At 48.1% G+C, this 14,737-nt stretch overlaps 2 protein-coding genes across 3 annotated transcripts in view; one reads left to right on the top strand and one right to left on the bottom strand.

The window, feature by feature from the left end:
- Fanca (FA complementation group A) overlaps positions 1-2,563 on the top strand; it is a 58,424-nt gene extending 55,861 nt beyond the window's left edge. The window contains exons 42-43 of one of the 2 annotated variants that reach the window (XM_075977584.1): positions 27-119; positions 2,264-2,563. In XM_075977584.1, the coding sequence (XP_075833699.1) occupies positions 27-119; positions 2,264-2,314 (144 nt within the window). In that variant the 3' untranslated portion in view covers positions 2,315-2,563. Of the gene's footprint in view, positions 1-26; positions 120-327; positions 461-2,263 lie in introns of those variants that run through there. The other variant, XM_075977583.1, reaches the window with a different exon arrangement.
- Positions 461-14,735, bottom strand: Znf276 (zinc finger protein 276). The gene is made up of 11 exons (XM_075977587.1): positions 14,053-14,735; positions 12,857-13,160; positions 12,553-12,599; positions 12,018-12,464; positions 10,523-10,601; positions 9,303-9,386; positions 3,721-3,831; positions 3,577-3,652; positions 3,140-3,257; positions 1,191-1,290; positions 461-1,119 (listed from the first exon to the last, which is right to left on the bottom strand). The coding sequence occupies exons 1-11, from the start codon at positions 14,267-14,269 to the stop codon at positions 849-851; spliced, it is 1,854 nt and encodes a 617-aa protein (XP_075833702.1). The 5' UTR covers positions 14,270-14,735; the 3' UTR covers positions 461-848.
- Between the last annotated feature and the right edge of the window lie 2 nt (positions 14,736-14,737).

Here is a 14,737-nt window from a genome sequence, read left to right as displayed (position 1 = left end):
GACCCACGACTGCCTCTCTGTTCTAGGGTAGCCCTGTACAACTGATAACGGAAGCACGTACTTTTCTGCTGCAGCTAATACCTCAGTGCCCAAAACAGCACTTCTCCAATATGAGAGAGGTAAAAACCCAGAGATATTCTTGAGCTGATTTCACAATTTAAGTAAAACAAGAAGTCACAGGCATGTGGCACTTGAGCTGTGCTGCCAGCCTGATGAGATAGTAGTTCCACAGCACAGACCCAAGTGGCTCCTAGCTCTTCCTCTGCAAACAACTTACTCAGGCTCACCCGAGAGGCTGTGGGCACTAAGTAGTGTATTTTCTCATAGCTGCTGGCTGGCCGAGAAGACTGTGACCCTGAGATGAGCACCGTCCTCCTGCAAAGGTGGCAGGCTGGCCCGAGCTTTGATCTCTACCAGGAGCCTCATCTGTTCTGACTGCCTGTCTCAGTGCACCAACCAGCACCTTTGTGAATAATTTATTGCAAGCATAACATGGAGCTCTTGTTACATTAGAAAGTAGATTACAAATCTCCTTGATTGCTCTAGTTAGGAAAAAAATTAATTATTCATAATTTGTGTCTGGCCTTAAATTTTGCCCAATGTCCATAGGAAAATAAACTGCTGGTACCATAGCAGACTGAAGTACACACCAAGCCCACCTCCCTCATCCTGAGTGAGGTGCCCTCCAACATACAGCTGCTGGGTATGTGAGGTGGAGTGCAGCGTGGGGTCCAAAGAGCAAGCAGAACTATGCCAGCAGGGAAATGAGGGACATTAATGTCTTTAAACCTCATATCACACCTGCTGAGTTCAAGCAGCTCAGCATGTCCAATATCCACCTGCAGTTCTCAGGTAGGCTCAGGCTTCACAGCTTGACCCTCCATGGTCCCAGAGAGGCTCAGGGGCCCAGGTGGTGGCTCTGCTTCCAAAGTCAGGGCTTTGTCCTGGGTCTGGGTCAGAGGATGTACCATGGACATATGCACGTTGAGGTTGTGGGCCTTTTCAAACCTCCGGCCGCACTGGTCACAGGCGAAGTCCAGCTCAGTCTCTGCTTTATGTTTGGTCATGTGATACTTGAGGGACGCTCGCTGCCTGCACTGGAACCCACAGACCTCACACCTGGGGGGCAGAGGCAGGTGAGGTAAGCTGTGCCTTGCCCCAGTCATAGGAAGTGCCCAGCCCACACTTACTGCAGTGGCTTGGCTCCTGAGTGACGCATCTGGTGGACAAGAAGGTGCTTCCGCTGCTTGAAGGTCTGCCCACATTCGTCACAGATGTAATTGCGTACTTCTGCAAGACCAGAGGGGTGGTGAGCACTTGTCTCAAATACCCAAATCTTCAAGATGAGTGACAGTTAGGCACACCTTTGTGTTTTACACAAAGCAATAATAAGGACCTCTGAGAACCCAACAGTATTTAAAATGAAAGACTAATAAATGTTTCTAATACAAGGCAGTTCATTAATAAAAATAAATTTCTTAAAACACTGTTACATGGCTAAATTTTCCCCCACACAAATTGTGTGGATTTGAAGCTCGTTTGTTTTGTCTTTTGAGAGAGGGTTTCTCTGTGTAGCCTTGGCTATCCTGGAGCTTGCTCTGTAGACCAGGCTGACCTTAAATTCACAGAGATTCGCCTGCACCTTCCAAGTGCTGGGATTTAAAATCTTGTTTTTGAGACAAGATCTCACTATGTAGCCCTGGTGGCCTCCATCGAGAATGCATAAAGAAATATGTGCACCATCATATCCAGCCTGAAGCTCCTTTCCAGAGAAGGTGCGCTCAAGAAGTCATGCCAAAGGAAAGACAAATAGTGGACATAAGATCCCTGGTGGAAGTAAAATGGTTCAATACACTCCGAAAATCAGCTTCTTAAGCTCTTGAACAAACTTAGCCATATCACACACATGGTGGCACACACCTGTAATCTCAGTGCTCAACAAAGCCATCCTCTGCTGCATATCAAATTTGAGGCCAGCCTGAACTACAAAAAACTGTCTCAAAAAAAAAAAAAAGATGCAAAGACTGATGACCTGAATTCAATCCCAGATCCCACTTGGAAGGAGAGAACTGGCTTCTACAAAGTGTCTTCCGACCTCTACATGCAGGTCATGTGCAGAAGTACTTTTTCTTTTTTCAACTATGACCATACCAGCACTATGCACTAATTCTACTTGTTCCAACCCATGCTGCCTACACAGCTATAAAATACCTATGACCTATGACTTCTAAGCTGAACTAGTCTATAATGTTTACCTCTTTAGAAAGCTGCTGCTGTGTCCACTACTGACTGGCTAGATGGCTTGAAGATCTAGACCAAAGGAAGTTATTCTATAAGGAGACATGTGCCCAAATGCTTACCAAGAAGTAGAGATTAGAAAACAGAAATACAGCTGGATTTCATAATAAAAACCAAGCATATAATCCAACAATAAAATGCATAAATGCTGATATAAAAAAGGATTTTTGTCATTTGTAAACCTCAGAGAAAAATGTAACAAATCTACCTAAATGAATGCAAGAGATAATTTTTTCCTACATTTTTTAAATTTGGGAGTGGTGTGGCAAGTGTGTGGAGGTCAGCGGGCAGTTTGTAAGAGTCAGTTCTTCCACCATATGCGTCCAACAGAGATAAACTCCAGTCGGCTCTAGTTTTTTTGTTTGTTGGTTTGGTTTGATTTTTCTTTTTTGAGACAGGGTTTCTGTATATAGCCCTGACTATCTTGAATCCCACTATGTAGAATAGGCTGCCCTGAAACCTGGAGATACACCTGCCTCTGCCTCCCAAGTGCTGGTATCCCAAAGGTGCGCACCACCACCACCTGGTCCTCTAGTGTTAATTTTTAAAGGTGGTGAATTCACAGAAGAGTACCAGGGTTTCTGTGTTATCAATCCTGAAAAGTTGCTCAGACCTTGCTAGAGGAAAAAAAATAAAACCTGCCTCCATCAAGAATTCAACATACAGGACTCCAACTTGTACATTGATTCAGAATATCCATATGATATAAAAGCACCTGATAGCAAGCTCTGTGACCCACTCAGTCACTACCTGCTTCCTAGTGATTATGTCCCTCTGGCTGGGCACCTGGGATCCACTGACACCAAACCCGAGTTCACAAGGCACAGCCTGAGGCAGGTACCTGTGTGGATGAGCTTCACATGTCGCTGCAGGTATCGGTCGATCATGAAGACCTTGTTGCAGCCAGGATGTGGGCAGGGCCTTTCCCGGACCTCCTCATGGTGCTCCTTAATGTGCTTCTAGAGGAAGAAGGGACAAGAGACCCTGGTGTTTAACCTGGGCACATCCTGCCTCCCAGGAGAGCCTGTGTCAAGGTCTCAGCAGTTGACAGACTACTGGAAGGAGCCAATTACTTCTTACCCTATAGCACTGGCTCCTTTAAGCCAGTGTCTTAGAGCAAGGGGCTGATTCCACATCCACTAGAATTGTGTGAGTCCTTGAGAAGTTTGCACAAATACCTGGTGCTTCCAGCAGGTTCATGTTAACTCACAGGACAACTCAGTCAAGCACACCCAGACCTGAAAGCAGCCCTTACTGAAGGTGATGCCCATTCCTTACCTTCATGCCATCAGCCCCACGGTACACAGCTGTGCAGCCCTGGTAAGGACACTTATAGATGGTGGGCAGCTCCTCCCTGTAAGGCAAAGTTCACGTGGAGGTGCTGACCTAATATGCAAATGCCCCACACTGCAGCCTGCTTACCTCTCGCATCGGAGCTTTTTCTTCCACCCAGGCTTGGGCCCAGGCTTCTTTCTTATTTTGGGCTCTTCGGGTTTCTTGGCTTCTTTGCTTTCACTCTTCTTACCAGAGACCCTAGAAGAGGTAAAGGAAACAGTCAAAGGATTCTTATCTCTTCCTGCACGTCCAGTCTTCTTCACGCTTTCCTGCCTTAGCTGCCTCTGTGAGAACCAGGGCCTCGTCTATCATTAGCACCACAGTCAGCACAACTCTGGGAGGGTTACAAGTCTGAGGCGAGGCGGTTACCTTGGGATGGTATGGAGAACAGAGGGTAGTATTGGAGCACACATACTATTTCATAATGTAATTTCAGAATTCAAGTCCTGTGTGCTAAAAACTCAAGAGATGCAGATGTGGGGAATGGTAGAGAATTCTAAATGTCAGTCATTTCGCCAGATGACCTCATGCTGGAAAGGGGGTCAGCATTCCCACTGGACTTTAGATTCGGTCAGGCACTCAGCACCTAGGGTATATCTCCAGTCCCAAACTGTATTTCCTACACTCACAACAAATAGTTCAGAAAGGAAACTAAAAAGACAACTCCTGGGGGGCTGGAGAGATGGCTCAGAGGTTAAGAGCATTGCCTGCTCTCCCAAAGGTCCTGAGTTCAATTCCCAACAGCCACATGGTGGCTCACAACCATCTGTGATGGGTCTTCTGGCCGGTAGGCATACACACAGAAAATTGTATACATAATAAATAAAAATAAATATTAAAAAAAAGAAGACAACTCCTGTTCAAAAGCATCAAAAACGATAGACCAGGCAGTGGTAACACACACCTTTAATCCCAGCACTCACTAGGCAGAGACGGATCTCTGGGTTTAAGGCCAGCCTGGTCTACAGAGTGAGTTCCAGGAAGCTAGGGCTACACAGAAAAACCCTGTCTCAAAAAAAAAGATAAAAGTCCAGCATGGTGGTGCATACCTCCTGACAACTCAGCTGCTCAGGTACTGCTTGAGCCTGAAAATTTGAGTATAGCCCAGAAAAGACCAGAAAGCCTCATCTTTCACCTGCCTCTGTGAGTTTGAGGATAGCCCAGTCTACAGAGCGAGATCCAGGACAGGCTCCAAAGCTACAGAGAAACCCTGTCTTGAAAAGCAGCAACAACAAAAAAAAAAAAAAGCAGGAAGAAGAAGGAGGAGGAGAGGTTGAGAAGTACAGCGCATTGTTTACCGACCATATGCAATATGCAAGGCCCTAGGCTCAATCTCCAAGATGGCAAAAATAAATAAATAAAAATACAAGTGACCTTTTTCTGGAAGGCAGAAATAGAAGACCCCACTGAAATTTACCATAGAACTTTTAGAGACAATGAAGAGCCAACAAGGTTTCTGTTGGTGCTTGTGGCAGGATCTCATGTAGTCTAAGCTGTCCTAGTATCAGAGATGGCCCTGTGGCTGAGATACTTGTTGCTCTTGCAAAGGACCCAGGTTTGATTTCCAGTACCCACATGGCAGCTCACCTCCATCTAAGTCTGGTCCCAGGGATCCAATACCCTCTTCAAATCTCTGAAGGCACTGTGTTCACTGGGCGTAAAGATACGTATACATGCAAAACAGCCAGACTCATAAAACTAAATAAATCTTTTAAAAAATTAAGCAGCTGATTTTTAAGAACTAAAGCCAAGCACAATGGTACACACTTTACTCCCAACACTCAGAAGACAGGCACATGGCGCTCTGAGTTTGAGGCCATCCTGATCTGCCAAGAATACATATTGAAATTCATCTCAGCACCTGGGAGGTCAGTATGGTTAGTTCAAGGTCACCATCAACTACCATAGAGTTCAAGACAGACCTAAGTAACCCCATAGGATGGCACACGCCACAGCTCTCAGGAAGCTGGGACAGAGGATCAGACAGAGCTATATATAGTAAGATAGGATCTCAAACAAAACACATACACACACAAAAGAACAAAAATCACTAGCCTACAACATACAGGCTATTCCGCCTCTTCCTGCCTGATAACTGTCCAATGTCCCCCTCTCCACCTATGTCCTGACCTATCTCCTGGCTGAGTGGGATGGCCTTTGCTGGCAGTAACTCCCTGGTGCATTAGACTACTTTAGGGTCTGTGCCATATGTTTCATAGGTAAACACTTCCAATCCTATCTGACTGCCCTGGCTAAGCTCAGGTGTCCTCTGCTTTGAACCACAGTGCTCTGACCAGTCCATGCCAGCCAGAACTCTACAGGCTAAGAGAAAGGGCTGAGGAGGCGAATATGTGAGTAGACACACAGACCGTGGGTATCTTGACACCCTGTCCTCAAAAGTCCTCCACTGTGAGGCTGGAGAGCTGGCTTAGAGGTTGCTGAGCACTGGATGCTTGTACAGAGGACCCAGGTTTAGTTCACAGCAGCTCACAACTATCCATATAATTACAGCTCCAGATCTGATGCCCCTCTTTTGACCTCCAAGGTCTCCTGCATATGACTGGTACACATACAAGAACTCAGGCACACACATATACACATAAAAAACTATTTTTAAAACCCATAGCTGAACCAAGGCAGTAGTAGTGCATGCCTTAATCCCAGTACTCACAAGGCAGAGGCAAGTGAATCTCTGATTTTAAGGTCATCCTGGTCTACAGAGCAAGTTCCAGGATAGTCAGAGCTACACGGACTAACTCGGGGGGGAAAAAAAACCCAGCTGAGCCACACTATAATGTCTGAAATCAAAGAAGCATTCAGGAAAAGTACATTCCCACTAAAATAGTTCATTTTTCTAAAGGTGTCTTACAATGTATCTCATGCGTCCCACCCACAGCAGATTACCTTCACCTCAAGTCTTAGTGAGACAAGTACACAGTGGAGCACACTGTTCACATCTCAGCACAACAACCACTTCCCCCACCTTCCAAAAATGAAATTCACCAACCCTCCCAACTACCTACAAAAGTGGCTCAAACCCCTGAAAAGGGACCAGGGGTTCCTTGTGGCAGCCCAGCCTGCACTCTGGTCATGTTCCCCAGACAGCTCTCTGTCTTGTGAGGCCTGCTGAGGCCATGTGGCTTGGTATTGTTTTCTGGTTCTGATATCCCCATGTCTCCTGCTGTACTTTAATTTTTCTCTTTCCATAAAGAGTATTGGCAACAGATGGAAATAGAGACAGAGACCCTCATCAGAGCAACGGACTAAGCTCCCAAGGTCCAGTTGGAGAAGGGAAAGGATGAGCAAGGAAGTCAGAACCGCAAGGGGTTGGTCCACCCACTGAGGCAGTGTGCCTGTTCTAATGGGAGCTCACCAAATCCAGCTGGACTGGGACTGAACAAGCATGCCATCAAACTGGACTCTCTGAATGTGGCTGACAGTGGGGGTGACTGAGAAGCCATTGATAAAGGCAATGGGACTTGTTTCTACTGCAAGTACTGGCTTTTTGGGACCAGAGTCTATTTGGATGCGCAGCTTCCTAGGCCTGGATGTAGTGGGGAGGGCCTTAGACTTCCCACAGGGCAGGGTTCCCTGCCCTCTCTTAAGGAGGGAGGGGGAGGGAGGAGAGAGAGTGGAAGAGCGGGAGGGGAATGGAGGAGGGGAGAAGTGTAAATTTTTGAATGGAAAAATAATAAAAAAAATTATAATTTAAAAGAAAAAAAAAAGAATATTGGCTCCACATCAGACAGAGGTCTGATCTCCAAAATATACAAAGAACTCAAGAAATTGGACACCAAAAGATTACATAATCTAATAAAAAAAATGGAGTATAGACCTAAACAGAGAACTCTTAACAGAGGAATCTAAAATGGCTGAAAGACACTTAAGGAAATGTTCAACATCCTTAGTCATCAGAGAAATGCAAATCAAAACAACTCTGAGATTCCATCTGACCTGTAAGAATGGCCAAGATTAAAAACACTGCTGACAACTTATGCTGGAGAGGTTGTGGGGAAAAGGGAACACTCCTGCACTGCTGGGGGGGAATGCAAGCTTGTACAACCCCTTTGGATGTCAGTGTGGCGATTTCTCAGAAAATTAGTAAACAACCTTCCTCAAGAGTCAATGATACCACTTTTGGGTATATATCCAAAGGATGCTCAATTGTGCCACAAAGACATGTGCTTAACTATGTTTATAGCAGCTTTGTTTGTCATAGCCAAAACCTGGAAACAACCTAAATGCCCCTTGATCAAAGAATGGATTTAAAAAAATGTGGTACATTTGCACAATGGAGTACTACACAGCAGAAAAAAATAACGACAGCTTGAATTTTGCAGGAAAATGGATGGAGCTAGAAAACATTATTGTGAGTGAGGTATCCCAGACACACAAAGACAATTATCACATGTACTCACTCATAGGTGGTTTTTAAACATAAAGCAAAGAAAGACAGCCTATAAACCACAATCCCAGAGAACTTAGACAACAATGTGGACACTAAGAGAGACTCACATAGATCTAATCTACATGGGAAGTAGAAAGTAGAAAAAGACAAGATCTCCTGAGTAGATTGGGAGCATGGGGACCTTGGGGGAGGATTGAAAGGGAGAGGGGAGGGGCAGGGAGGGGAGCAGAGAAAAATGTAGAGCTCAATAAATATCAATTAAAAAAAAGAAAAAAAAGAATATTAGAACTTACATTAAAATAAAAACAAAAACAAGAAATTCTCAATCTTTTTATAGGGTTTTCTTGGCTGATACTATGGTGCCCAGAGCATCTCTTTGGATTTCCACTCTGAGCTGTGAGATGCTCAGAGCACTGTGGCAATGAGGCAGTCACTATCTAGCTATGGGGTATGTGGGTATTCTTGCACAGGGCTAAGAGGAAAAAGGGGAAAGAGACCCAAGTTAAAACTAGCTCTGTCTCTCCTTGTTAGGATCTTATGTTTGTCTGCAGAAACAAAGGGAGAAGCAAAGCAAAGTCACACAAGAGGCTTAACAAAGAATGGACAATGTCTGCCTGGCCAAAGAAATCAGAGACAAAGGCCACCTTGAGAATGGTCACAAGGCTGAGTGCCTGGACTTCAACATGATCCAGGGAGCAAAAGGAACAGCTAGAGTAGGGCCAGAAAGATGCTAAGGAACTCCCTCACTAGGAGCAGGACTAGAAAAGGACCACTAAGGTACTCCTACAATGGGGCGTGTCTTATCAACAGAGCTGCTGCCACCTTGTAATACACACTTAGACCAGGTCCCAAACCACCAGAAAGAGTGACCAAAGGTCAAGGAGAAGCCCATCATATTCAGTTGCTCACCTGGCCTTTCAAACAGACCTCCTGATTCATTTAGATGCCACTGACACCTCCCCAGGTGAAAGGCACTTGCTACCAAGCCTGACAACCTGAGTTTGAGCCCTAGAACTAGTAGTAGTCCTCTGACCTCATCATGTGGAACATATGCACACACGCGCATGCGTGTGCACACACACACAAATAAATAAGTGTAATAAAAAGAGAAAAAGAAGCCCCCATGCTAACTGGACTTGGGAGATGGGGCCAAAGGAAAAACAGGAGGGGACTGACTGAAACACTCGTGACTGCCATGTGCACCGAGGCTAACCTCTACCCATCGCTAGACATCGTATGCTCCCACAGGCTTTATGCTTACTTCTTTTCCGGGTAGGGCTCAAAGGACTCATCCGAGGACTGTGGGTTCTGCTTCTTATCATTCTCATCTTCACTCAGGAAGTCTCTAGGAAAGATGAGAGAGCTTTCAGCAAAGCACTGACCTGGGTGGACAACAAACCCAATGCCATCTTCTGTCTTTAGGGGCTACAGGCCCCACAGCCCATGCTTCCCTTCTGAACGTCTTAAAAAATCTAAAATACCCCAATTCCTCAATCTATGTCCTAACAGGAAGGGCAAGCCAGAGTCAATGAAACCAAACAAGCTAGCAATCCTCCCTCCCTGGAAACCACTCTTTCCTAAATATCAGGACCCCAAACCCTGAAACAGCTCATTTATTTACAGCCTGGGGAGTGGGAAGGCTTAAAGGCAGATTCAGAAAGTAACTGTTTGCCCATCAACTGTGAACACAGGAACACTGTTAGCCATTTCAAAGTTCACAACAACAAATGGTTTATGACCTTCACCCTAAAAGATGAATCACTGGCCTCTGTTGAGCAGCAGCAGTCAGTCTAACAAGCCTCGGTGTTCCCCCACAGCTACCAGTTATCTAGATGAGTTTAGGCCTGAGGCTACAGGCAGTCTAACAGCCCAAGAATACCCCTGGTCCTCTCAGGAGTTGAAGAAAAATTCAGTTTTTCCCTTCCTATTTGGATGATGGTGCATATAGACCCCAGTCTAAGCCACCAGGCAGAACAGAAGGGGATAACACCAACTGAGAGGTTCTCAACCCAGAGCAAACAGACCCTGACACGCCCCTTCCAAGGGAGGCCTAGCCTCTCCTCACCCTACACAGAGCTTCTACTCCAAGTCTCAACATCACTGTCCCAAAGGGCCTGAGTCTAGCATCCTCTGTTCTAGTGACACCTGGAGCTGGCACAAAACTAAGGCCTTTAAAGAGGAAGCAGACTGATAACAGCAAAGGATCAACCCTGGAGCAGTTTAAAGGACGCGATTCCAGAATGCTTTGGGTTAGAATAGGAACTGTGTTTCCCTGTGCAGTATGTTTCATCTGGGTGCCTCTGGGACCAGAAAGCCAAGCCAGGAGCCAGAGGCCTCAGAACTCCCCTGGCCACTCCTCTCCTCCCCACCTCTGAGGAGGAGGGAAGGCAAACATGCCAACCAAGGGTAGCAGCTCTAGGGAGGCTGAGTCTAAATTTTGAAGGAGAAATTTTAGGCTTTTTAAACCCACTCTTCTCTCACCCCTCAGAAAGGTCACTGAACTCGTCTTTTACCCGATCATCCGAGGTTGAAGATGGAACCTGCTTCTCACCCAGTTGCCCTGGGAAACAAAAAACAGGCTCTGGTTACTAACATTGAGCATAGAAAGGGCCTCACCTGTAAGGAGGCAATGCCCCTGTCTAAGGACACAGCCTTCCTTACTAGGGTCAGATGGCCCCTGCCCCTCCCCCAACTCACTACGCTAGTCTCTGTCCAAAGAAACAGGAGGCACCATATCAGCTAGCTGACTCTTTTCAGATTCAGGTCATAGTTCTAGGTGAGAACAGCCCATTCTGGATAGTTTACAACATTTTAAAGACTATTGTTATCAAAAGAGGTGTACACACAGTTTATAAAGCCACGCATTCTAACATACCATATTCTAGGACATCTGTGACATCCTCCTAGGTCCTTGCCTTGAGACCATTTGTTTTATTTCTAGCTGAACCACATGGGTACATGAATTCTTAATTTTCTTTCTTTCTTTTTTAATGTATAAGACTGTTTTTCCTGTGTATATGCTGATACCAGCAGAAGCCAAAAAAAGGCCTCAGAGCCCCTAGAACTGGAGTTATAGATGGTGATGAGCCACCATGTGGGTGTTGGAAACTGAACCAAGGTCTTCTGCAAGAACAGCATGTGTTCTTAACTACTAAGCCATCTTCTTCAGCCCTTTTTTTTTTTTTTCGAGACAGGGTCTCTCTATGTAGCCTTGGTTCTGTTCTGGAACTCTTTATGTAGACCAGGCTGGCCTCAAATTCACAGTGATCTGCCTGCCTCTGCCTCCTAAGTGCTGGGATTAAAGGTGTGCACCACTATGCCTAGCAACCCTCTTGTGATCTTAAAGAGCCCAATGGGGATTTGCAGGTGGGAACCAGCTGAGCACCCATAAGCGGCCATGAAAACCTACATATGAAAGCAAGAGGCAGGCAGAAAGCTGTCCAACTCTCCCCAACACACGATGCCTAAGAACAGCTGCACCCAACCCACAGCACAGATGGGTGGGGTCCAAGCCCCACAGAAGAGCCAGTCAGTAGAAGAGGTTATCACACTGGCCCACACTATGGTAAAGCAGCAGCCTCATTGTCTGCCTCCATGTCTTGCAGACAATAACCCCATTCTTCTCTCTCAGTCCCCTCAGCCTACAAGAACAAGCAGTACCCTGTGGCCTAAGGACAGGCTTAAAGAAAGACCAGATGCCAGAGGAACATGTCATTACAGAAACTGTTGAATCAGACGCCTGCTTGTGAAGAAACAAGACGTCAAGACAGGCTGGTAGACCAGCCTACTCTTAGGTATTGGAATAGCCACCGTCCCTACGAGAAAGTACTGAGGCTGGATCCCCATCTTCTCCCACCAGCTTCCTCTGCTATACCCTGACCTCCCCTCAAATATTACAGATGTCTACTTTCTGCTGAAGACAACCTTGGTCAGTATATTGAATCCTGCTCCAGCTGAAGCCACAGGTGCTACTTACCTGGGGCCTCACTGGGAACCAAGTCTGGCTGAGTATAGGAGTCTATCCCAGGTCCCACAGAGTCTCCATGTGAGGGCAGCAGGGCCACATCCACACTGGGCAGTGTCTTGGTCTCAGATCCAACTTGGGTTTCTCTGGCCCGGCAGAGCTGAGAGGCAACTCCAGTGGGGTTTATCTCTGAGTTCTGAGCCAGCCGCGGTGATACCTCCTTGCCCCAAGCCCACTTCACTGCTAATGCACTGTCCACAAAGAGAGCTCTGCAGCTGGAGTCTGTGTCCATGGTGAAGTCATGGCCCTGGTCGCATCCCCACACAGCCTGGATGATGCCACAGTACTCAGAGGACAGTGTCCTCTGGAGGCTGGGCAGAGACACACAGTTGGCTGCGTGTTCGTGTACCCAGCCCACCAAGCTGTGCAGACACCGAGGGCTCGAGGTGATCAGATCAGCTGGGGAGAATCAACAGAGATGTCAGTCTCATGGTGGCCAACACGAGGCCCAACCTGGAATGCCCACCCTGGCACCAACAGCACTCACCCATGCAAGCTCCCTCCTCTGCCACTGTGGGAGGCTGAACACCAAACCTGCAAAGCATCGGTGTGGCCACGGTTTAGGAGCCTCTCAAGGTCACCAATCTCCCCAGGACCCCTCCACTAGCAGCCCTGTTCCCTCTCTTCTGATGATAGCTCGTCACCCTCAGATCTCTGCAAACCTTGCCACCACAGCGCCTCATTGTGGCACCATCAGAGTCTTACACTGGCTTCTGTCCACCCCACAAGTCAACACCCAGGATGCAGGATGACGACCCCTGAAGGTCCCAAGAAATCCAACAAGGGCCTACTTTGTGCAAGGCTTCCGCTGGCCCGCTGGGGAGACATTGACTCTCTGTAAGAAGGACCTGAGCAGGCTGTGGCACTGATAGAACTGGGTGTAGCAGTTCTTGCAGACAAACTGAGGCAGGGCTGGGTCCTGGTGCACAGCAACACCCAGCAGACGCTGGAAGTCCCTAATGAAGACACGTTCCCCTGGGGACAGTCTCTCTGAGGTCTCCCCAGGCACTCTGTCAGAGATACTGCGGAGGCTCCGTGAGGAAAACTTCCCATGGCAGAGGCGACAGTGCCCCATGGCAAGAGTTCGGCCTGCTCCTGAGCAAAGAAGCAAATGTGACAGTAAGGAAGGGACTTACAAGGTGAGAGACACACTTCCCATTAGCCTCCCGGCACCTAGAGCACAGACATGCCCTCCAGGGGCTTCCTAATCACTAACAGCGGGCTCAGGAGCTCGCCTTCCTCACTGAACATTCAACTTTTGGAGGGATACTGACAAGAAATCTTTCAAATATTTTTTGAGGTGGGGGTGGGGTCTCACTGTATAGCACAGGCTGGAGATCAAAATCCTCTCCCTCAGCCTTCCAAGGGCTGGGATGTCAGGCATATGCCACTGTGCTCAGCTCCTCTCAAAGAACTGCAGGTGCCTCCAGTGAAGACTTGACTTAACCTTTGCTCACACATCCTGATCCTGAAACTGTGTCTCAGCTGTGCCTCAAGAAGCTGTCTTACTGTCCACCCACAGGTGCCCTGTCTGCAGAGTGTGGACAATGCCACCTCGTTGCCTGCCCTTAGAATTAAAGGACAGCATGCATAGGAAAGTCATTCTCAAACGAAGAACACTATGCAAACCTGATGCTGTGACCCTAACCAGCTGCGGCTTATACACACTCTCGGCCAGACAGGGAACGAGTAGTTAATTTAACTTAGTTCCCACCACAGGTCGTGGGTCTGTCTTAACCAAAAAGAAACTGGAATTCAGAGAAGTAAGCAATTACCCTAGCAGTACACAGCACGAAGAGCTGACGTGAAGCTCACACCGGGTCTGACTTCAAATCTTAAGCGCTAAATGCAGCGACCCAGGGGAAAAGGTCGGCTGTCTGGCCAAAAGTCGCTGCAGTAGAAGTGAGAGGGTCCGGGCCCTCCGGAACTAGGTTTGCTCTCAGGATTACTAGGCTCACATCACGGCCAGAGGACGCCCGGAACCCACCTGCCTCGTCTGTACCGTCCTCGCCTGTATCCCCGCAAGAGCGCGTCGAGCCCCAGCTGAGCTGCGCCGCGGCCAAAGCCGCCGCCCCGTCAGCGCTCGCTCCGCCGGTGCGAGAAGGGCGACCCCGACTCCGACCGCTTCCACAGCTGCCGCCTGAACTCCCGCGCTGTCGAGCCGTGCCAGGCGACAGGAAGCGGCCGAGTCGGTCCCGCTTCATCGTGGCGGCCGCCACTTGCTCCCTGCTCCGTGCTATCCGGTGCGGCTCGGCCCGCTGGGTTCTGCTTGACAGAACTTGACTCCACTTACTCAGTACCGCTCCGCTGCCGTCCGCCCGGCGACTCGGCTTCACTCGGTTCACCGCGAAACGAGCGGGGCGAAGCGAGGGGTGGAGCGAAGTGAGGAGCGGCTCGGGAGCGACGGTGGCCGCTGTTGTGTCGAAAGCCCAGAGTTCTTAGGGTCGCTCGGAACTCGCGACAGGCCCATAAAAGAAGGGGCAGCCGGGAGGGTGAACTGCCACGGACTGAGGCACGGGCTTTGGCACATAACAGAAAACCGCAAAACGACGTTCCTGCCACCAGTCTTCTGGTCGAGACGCAGAGCAAGTTCGCCCGGAATAGCTGACAAGACCCGCCCAGCCCCTTCTAGTCCCTAAACCTAGGTCTGCGCGGCGGGGCGGGGCGGGGCA

The sequence above is a fragment of the Microtus pennsylvanicus genome, chromosome 6 (assembly GCF_037038515.1).
Source record: "Microtus pennsylvanicus isolate mMicPen1 chromosome 6, mMicPen1.hap1, whole genome shotgun sequence".
Lineage (NCBI taxonomy): Eukaryota > Metazoa > Chordata > Mammalia > Rodentia > Cricetidae > Microtus > Microtus pennsylvanicus.
The sequence above is the reverse complement of the archived record's forward strand: the minus strand, read 5'-3'. Positions and strand labels throughout refer to the sequence as shown.